The 8885-nt window shown below is 41.1% G+C and overlaps 1 protein-coding gene across 1 annotated transcript; it reads left to right on the top strand.

Annotated features, from left to right (window-relative positions):
• The first annotated feature begins 713 nt into the window (after positions 1-713).
• On the top strand, positions 714-7846 carry aipl1 (aryl hydrocarbon receptor interacting protein-like 1). Its single transcript, XM_086036875.1, has 6 exons — positions 714-917; positions 2067-2246; positions 3959-4147; positions 4238-4414; positions 5420-5561; positions 7491-7846. The coding sequence occupies exons 1-6, from the start codon at positions 813-815 to the stop codon at positions 7688-7690; spliced, it is 993 nt and encodes a 330-aa protein (XP_085893001.1). The 5' UTR covers positions 714-812; the 3' UTR covers positions 7691-7846.
• The last annotated feature ends 1039 nt before the right edge of the window (positions 7847-8885 follow it).

The raw sequence follows: 8885 nt of genomic DNA, 5'->3' as shown, positions 1-8885 counted from the left end.
AAATCCAACCGTTTTTAGCCATCCCATGGGGCGGCCATTTTGTCACTTCTGTCGACTGAAAATGACATCACAACTACCCAGGGCTCAGGTAACGACCAATCACGGCTCACCTTCTTTTCCGAAGCTGTATGGTCTTGTACACTACTGAGTGTCACCAGTTTTCCAAAGCTGAGCCACGATTGGTCATCATCTGAGCCCTGAGCAACTGTGATGTCATTTTCAGTCGGCAGAAGTGACAAAATGGCCGCCACCCCTGAGATGGCTAAACATGGGAGGATTTCTCAAATAAATATTAAATATTAATCAAAATGCCATGTTTTGACTAGTGGGCCTGCATTGAATATATTCTTGTAAAGACAATTTTGGCGTTGACTTCCAATTTAATTTTTGCGCGCCCCCACTACAGTCTTGAAATGAGTAGAAAATGTATTAGGGTACTGCATCAATTAGACAGAAAGCCCCTACTTTAAGAAATATGATATCACTGTATATTGTTCCTTGGAGTCCGACAGCACCATCAAGATGAATTCATTTGCTTTTAAATAATCCTCTAAATACATACAGAAAAATCCTCCTTGGTAGAGGTAATAATGCTTGCTATCAGACAAAGTCATCATGTTAGCCTGGCCCTCTTCTACTCTCTAGATGTTTCCCCCAAGCTGAGTGCTGATGACGGATACACAATCCTATTATCCCTGCCCGAACTAATCCTCCCGCAGAGGTGTTCTTTACACACTTATGGACTCACCCATTACACACATATGATTGACAACACAAGGTGACAAATATCGCAACTAATAAGGCAAGGAAATATGTCAGATATGCAGGACACGCTTCTGTTGGGCTTAGAGGGCATCAAGAAGAAAATCTTGCATGGCGGGACCGGAGAAATCCCAAAATTCATCACCGGGGCAAAGGTAATTAGATTGCTCTAATGTACTTCAGTCTTTGTATTTCTTGTACTTGAGGATTCATTTTAAAACGATGTTCTAACTTCAGGAAATCTCTTTAAACACAATTGATGTTGCTGCATTTCACGTTGAAGCCAGTAGAGGGTGACACAGTATCAGAAAAATCACTTCATTGGGCACATTATTTGATTGATATATATATATATATATATATATATATATATATATATATAATTTTTTTTTTTTGTTTTTTTTTTTTTTTTGTTTTTTTTTTAAATTCTCCAGGTACTCCGGTTTCCTCCCACATTCCAAAAACATGCTTTGTAGGTTAATTGGACACTCTAAATTGCCCCTAGGTGTGATTGTGAGTGCGGGGATGTTTGTTTGTCTCTGTGTGCCCTGCGATTGGCTGGCAACCAATTCGGGGTGTCCCCCGCCTAATGCCCGAAGACAGCTCGGATGGGCTCCAGCACTCCCCGCGACCCTTGTGAGGATAAGCAGTATGGATAATGAAAAATAATAACATCACATGTTGTATTAGAAATAGTTCAACTTGATTTATATACAGTAGCTTTTACAAAATACGCTTTACTTCAACCAACCTCTTTTAATACAGCAAAAAAAAATCTGAAAAATATTCCATTTTTAAAAACGGAAAACCAGCCCCAGTCAAAATAGGTCAAGCAAAAGTAAATAGTGACAATTAAACATTTCACATTTTGTTTGGCACATGATGAAATGGTTTATTTCTTTCAACCTGATATACAACAAAACGGAACATTCTCTTTTCTCCTGAGTCACTACAAGGGTTGGTGTGGGTTCGTCATAAAAGACACGAGTGAATCTACTTTCAAGTGCGAGCGAGGCCCTCTATGAAGCCACGTTCTTGCACAACAGAAATAACTTGGCAGAGGGCTTTCACTTGCCTTGACTGTTATACAACCATTTTCTGCCCTGTTGAATAACCTGTTCATATGTAATGCAACATATTTGTTACACACACACACGCGCATATCCTGTTTCTCACCAGAATTAAAATACATGATTGGTCTATTCGTAATACGTTCAAGCAGCAACGGGGGAGACGTTTCCACTTCTTCCCCCGTTCCAAGCGAGCATACGTCTCGTCATGACTCGGTGCTCGTTTTGGCCCAGGTGACCTTTGACTTCCGCACGGCGCTGTGTGACGATGAGCGCACGGTGATCGATGACAGCAAAGCCGTGGGCACACCCATGGAGATAGTGATTGGCAACATGTTCAAACTGGACATCTGGGAAACGCTGCTGGCCTCCATGAGGATCGGGGAGGTGGCCGAATTCTGGTGTGACACCATCGTGAGTAGAGCAACAATACACGTGTTGGGTTCCTACCTTTTTTTTTTTTTTTTTACACGTACAATTCTGAATTTAAGTTTGAATGAGTTTTTTGTTTTTGTCTGCGTGTCCTGTCATCGACTGGGTCCGGGGTGGAGCCCACCTCTCACCCAAAAATCGGCTGAGAATGGCTCGAGCTCACCCGAAACGATGTCATGAAGTGCTAAAAACACAATTTCCTCATTTGGTATTTACGTGAGTGCTCTCTAAGAGAGGCGTTTATTATAAGTGCGTTCATATAAGATTAAACATTCAGTATTTATTAAAATATGCAATACTGGTCAGGGAGTAGTGGCCTCCGAGAGGGCGACAGCGACTTTGAAGAGGCTGCAGGAAATTCTGGCAAGTAGTGGCTGTTTGGCGCATTTGGCAATCTCCTGTCTTCTATTGAGACTGTGGGGTAAGGTGGCAAGACGGGAGTCTTATCTTACAGGGAATTAAAACTCACTTGAAATTGTCAAAATGCATGTATGTGTTTGTATGTGTTAAGCGCTGATGAAACCAAGGGAATTGTGAACAGTTCAAAATATATGGCGGACAAGCCATACTGTATGTAGCTAGTATTACAGTTAAGGTAAATGTTTATTTTTTGTTTGTTTGTTTTTTTATAAAATTCATCTACTGGTAAAAAAAAAAAAAAAAAAAAAAAAAAAAAAAGAATAGATTCCTCTTCCAACTCATGGTGACATTATGTTGGGTTAGTCATTATTCATTCAATATTTATTAAAAAAAAAAAGAGACCACTTCCTGTTACTGTCCCGCGCAAATATTCAAAATATATACCATGTCGTGTGAAGACAATTTTGAGTGGGGACGGACTGCGATCTGGTGTGTGTGTGTGTGCGTGTGAAAGGGTGTGTGTGGGCGTGTGTGTGTGTGTGTGTGTGTGCGAGACATAATGGTGGAGGCATGCTGTCATTAATCTGCAGCAGTCTCACTTTTGCCTAATCGGCTCGGATTCCTGCTGACTCAGCAATACTGCCATTCCTCCACTCTGATTAGATGTGAAGGGGCTCAGAGTGTTTAGTCCCTCCTCTGACCGACTCAACACACACACGCACGCACCCCCACACACACACACACACACACACGCGTGCACAACACGCACTCCACTTTGTAGAGGAAATTCAAAATCTTAACGTCAAGTGAGTTTCCGCAATAGCCCACTACAAGACACTACATTAACTCTTTTTTTATGTTGCCTTTTTGTTTTTGTTCATCAACAATAATACCCTTAAAATTGATAACAACTGCCGATAATTCACGTACTCATATCAGTAAATTTAAGTGATTTTCAAAAGGAAATTCAGTGGGTTATTGATCAATTATACGAACATGTCCCATATTTTCCCATTATTTATTTATTTATTTATTTATTTATTTTTTGCTAGTTGTCTGAGAGACCGGGCCAATTATGGCGATCCAAGTAACCCCGAGGGGCCATTGAAGGGTCAAAATGTAATTGAAAACATTAGCCTAAAGGCCATTATTGCATTTAACAAGTGTTAAATCAAGGGCACCTGTTCAATTAACTGTCGCTGTCATACGTGCAGCGCAATCATAAATTGGCATACAAATACGATTCATAAAGTGCCATTTCTACTCTGAATGTATCAGCTCATTCAGTTGCCACCAATTCACATTTTTAATTTGCCGCCATTCTCCTCTGAAAGCACACCGGCGTGTACCCACTTGTGTCCAAGAGCATGAGACGCATTGCCGAAGGCAAAGACCCGGTGGACTGGCACATCCGCACATGTGGCATGGCCAACATGTTTGCTTACCACAGTCTGGGCTACGACGACCTGGATGAGCTGATGAAGGAGCCCAAGCCGCTCTTCTTCATCCTGGAACTGCTCAAGGTTGGACCGGAAGCAAATTGGAGACGGGGGGGGGGGGGGGGCGGAGTCAAAAGTACGTACAAGTTGGTGAGAAATGTGAGTGTGCGGCAGGTGCTGCAGCCCGGTGAGTACAACAGAGAGTCGTGGGCTCTGAGTGACGAGGAGAGGCTGAAGGTGGTGCCCGTGCTGCACGGTCAGGGGAACAAGCTCTTCAAGCAGGGACGCTACCAAGAGGCCACGCTCAAGTACAAGGAAGCCATCATCTGCATCAAGAACGTGCAGAGCAAGGTGAGCAAAGAGGGGAGATGAAACACGTACGCAACTGAAACGTTGTTTGTGTCTTCACCTTTAAAAAAAAAAATGTTGGGGTACCGCAGGCATTTCTTGTTACCAATTCCCCTTTTAAAATACATGTTGTAATATTCGAACTAGGGCTGCGCAATATATCGAACAAACATCAATATGGCGATAATGGGCTTTGCAGTATGCATATCGCAAAAACAAATACTTTTCTGTTGTATATTTTATACTTTTATCTGAATTTGGCCAGTTGGATGGAAACTTTAATGTGCATTGCCACCCAATAGTTGGTTCACACTCTACTACTACACAAATTCTCGATTCTGAAAAAAAAATAGTAATCACAATTATTTTTGGTAATAATTGAAATCACGATTATTCAAATGATCATTGATTTTTATTTTTTTTTTTCGGTCCAACACACAAAAAGTTTTTTAAGTAAGAAATATTAAGAAAAATATATTTTTGGAAACAAAATTGATCAAATTTGTTATTATAAAATGATAAAAGGTGCAAATGTATAAATTCAAGTATGTGTAAACAAACAAAGTTGGATATAAATGCATGTTAACAATTGGTTTTTACAATGATGCCAATTTTGTAATCGTGGAGTGTAATAATTATAATTGAATTACGATTAATTGCACAGGTGCACACAATTGCAACGTTCTCACACACAGGTATAAAACCCTGACGTGAGTGGAATCCTCTCACACGTCACACTGAAACACGCCTGTGCATACTTTGCAAACATACGGAAATTCTCTGACGCATTACACTGAAAAATGCATTCCTGTCGAGCGCGTGTGTCCATTTGCATTTCAGGAGTGTGTCAAAGAGCCTCGGTAGCGTCTGAGCGTGTTTTATTAGTGCGTGAGAGAGCATTTCAGTCTTGCATGACTGAGAAAGGTGATCCTTACTTCCATACATGAGCACACCTGGCGACACACGGCGAGAACGCGATTAGCACGTGACGTCACGTGTTTGTCGCAGGAGAAAGCGTGGGAAGCTCCGTGGCTGAAGCTGGAGAAGATGGCCCACACGTTAACACTCAACTACTGCCAGTGTCTCCTACGCATGGAGGAGTACTATGAGGTCATCGAACACACCAGTGACATCATTAACCAACACCCAGGTCGGACGCAGGTCACACACGCACACACATCTCACCTTTGAGAACGGATCATTACGCTCCACTAGTCACATTCCATACACGTGATATAAGAGAGACCGCTCGGGTTTTAGAAGAGTTTATTCAGCTCTTTACAAGCTGGGAAGGATTTCACAGAGTGTGAAATGTACTTTTTTTATGAGAGCCCTAAATGAATTTTTCATGCTTCCGTAAAAAGTCGGACCCAATAAAAGATGTGCTCCCGCAATTTTAACATCACTGCATTCAATCTGTCTCCTCCCGAGAGACGCACTCTTGTTTAGGAATACATTTTGAACTTCTCCGGGCTATTTGGGATTAGCTGGTCCTCACAAGTGTAGTGGAACCTAGCAAGGCGGAGCACAAGCCAAACACAGAGATGCTGGTTGAATTCCCATTTTTTTCCGAATTGAAAACAACTTCTTAGGAAAAACAGAATACTATGTTTCGGCAGCAAACTGTCATCATTGTAAAACCTTTATGAGCTAAGCAGATAATTTTCAACAAAAATGTTCATATTCTTAACCGCCATAGGGTTACTCACAATAAAAGACATAACTTTAAAGAAGAAATCAACCCAAATTTTCTTTTTCAAGAATATGGTCCCAGCACTAGTGGAAACAAGGCATTCTGATTAATACTGCTTTTGTGGAATTTGAGTTAAGAAGCAAAATTCACCTGATTTTAGCCATCTCCGGGGGCGGCCATTTTGTCACTTCTGTCGACTGAAAATGACATCACAGATGCTCAGGGCTCAGAAAACAAACAATCACGGCTCACCTGTTTTCTGAAGATGAGCCGTGATTGGTCGTTACCTGAGCCTTGAGCAGTTGTGATGTCATTTTCAGTCGACAGAAGTGACAAAATGGCCGCCCCCAGAGATGGCTAAAAACGGGTGCATTAATTCTTTTTCCACAAACTCAATATTTATCAGAAGACCTTGTTTCAACTAGTGAGCCTGCATAGAACATATTCTTGAAAAAAGTGTTTGGGTTGACTTCTTTCTTTGATGACAAAAGTGCAGTGTACTAGATCTAAACACTGTAAAAAACAACAAAACACTCCACCCCAATTTTGGTTTCTGAGATTGGAGTCTCTCTGTTATGAAATTGAGTCTGCTTATACAACACACTGAAAAAAATGGAATTTATTCTGTTTTATTTCATCAGGTGGTTGCACAAAATAAAATCATCTGGATCCAGATAATTTTTAGGGAGATTTTTCGTGCAACCACTTGATGAAATAAAATTGAGTAAATTCAACAAAAACTTTTTTCAGCGTACCTTCTTCATATTTTTTCCTTCCATAACAAGCTATGTTGAGACTGATACTCCTTTAGGAATAGGTGCCACCAAAAATGCCAAACAATAAGCAAAACACATTCAGAGTTTATCCTTTGACGTTTGCTAAACAATGTTACCCACTAGATGGCGCTGTTTTCATCCAGTTGTATGCATAATCTTGTCTCAGAATCCCTCAAATTCGGCTTTGCAGAATTTCCTGGGTGTCAACATTTAGGTTGTCACACCTAGTGCATGCTCTTTTTTCATTGGCTTGTTGAGCTCTTGGAATTCCGCCTAGCAACAAGTGTCTTGTGTGTGACCAGAAAAAAAGAATGTGCTAAAATGGAATTAATTTGTAATTTAGAAAATATCAAGAGAGATCATCATCAATATTCTTCACGCAACAACACGCTTTGCATTTGCAGTAACATCATTTTGAAATTGGCCATTAAAGATGATTTTAGTTCACACTTTGACTGCACAAGTAATGACCCCTCATAAAGCAGCGGGATTTTAGTAAATGCACGGAGCAGTGTTGTAAATGACTCAAGGGGCGTGTTTGTTGTCATAAATGTGTTTCCATTTATGAGCAACAATGACACCTATAAAAGCAGTTATATTGGTCCCACAGGCATCATGAAGGCCTTCTACCTACGTGGGAAGGCCCATGTGGAGGCGTGGAACGAGGCTGAGGCCAGGCAGGACTTCGGGAGGGTTTTGGATCTGGACCCGGGCATGAAAAAGGCTGTGAAGAAGGAACTGGCAGTGCTGAACATGCGCATGGAGGAGAAGAATGAGGAGGATAGGAACAAGTACAAGGGCATGTTTTGAGCTGACTTCGACATACAAGGCATTTCGGAACTTTTTTTTTCGTCATTTTAGACACATTTGTTGAATTGTGTTGTCTTTTTATTGCCACAATCATGTTTAATTTATTTGGAATTTATTATCACTGTCACTATCCTATAAACCAGTGTTTTTAAAACTTTTTTGAGTCAAGGCACATTTATTTCATTGAAAAAATCCCGCGGCACACCACCAACTGTAATTGTGGGAAAAAAATAGCTTATTTTAATAATATGTGTTATATTGTTGATACAAGTATGTTTTAACATTGGAGAATGACGTTATATCTTGAATAGGAATTAAACACAAAGAAAAAAGTATTTTTTAATGTTTCATATTGATACTTTCTCAGTGTGAAACATGGGCCTGTTTGGATAAACATGCGTCACTAATTCGCTTGTCTCTAAACAAAGACAATTAGCTACCTAGTGCTGCTGCTGCTGCCACCTGCTGGTACGGAATAGTACTACAATGTCGTAAAGACCCGATTACGTTGCCAGGCGCTAGACCGCACAAATTAGATAATTTCCCACGGCACACTTGACAATATCTCGCGGCACATCGTTTGGAAAAACACTGCTATAAACCCTTGTCACTGGAGTAAAGAAAAAGAAAAGTAATCCCGCATCTTTCCACGAGGTGTCACTCAATCCACATGTACAGTCTGGTGGTGTTTGGTTGCAGGTGCAGCAGGGGACCCTGCAGGAATAATGAATCCAGCCTGCAGCACAACTTCATGAGCTGCCCAGAGGCTCGTAAAATAAAATCATGGGGGCTGTAGCTACTGTTTGTCTCTGTCTAGTCACCGCCTACAAGAACCATGTTGACGAGTGTTAAACAATCACGTGTTTTTATTCTGGTCGTTTAGAACTGTACTACATCACACGGTTTGTGACTCATGGATAATGCAGTGAAGCTCGATACCTCTGCAACAAACAATACTAGAACTAGAATGCCATTTCGTACGGTGTTAAGCAATTTTCTAAGGCTTTCAGTTACATTTAAGGGCATCCCCACTGAGCTGGCCACAGTGGGGCGGCATCACTCGGGGAAATGAGGCTCACACTATGTAGAGGTCTAATGATGAAAATCAATGGGCGTGGATCACTGCGAGGGGAATGAACGTTTAGCATGAAACTCACAGCCAGAAAATAATCACCACGATTGTCTTCTGACGCAT

The sequence above is a fragment of the Filicampus tigris genome, chromosome 7 (assembly GCF_054856515.1).
Source record: "Filicampus tigris isolate MCC_2025a chromosome 7, RoL_Ftig_1.0, whole genome shotgun sequence".
Taxonomy (NCBI): domain Eukaryota; kingdom Metazoa; phylum Chordata; class Actinopteri; order Syngnathiformes; family Syngnathidae; genus Filicampus; species Filicampus tigris.
The sequence above is the reverse complement of the archived record's forward strand: the minus strand, read 5'-3'. Positions and strand labels throughout refer to the sequence as shown.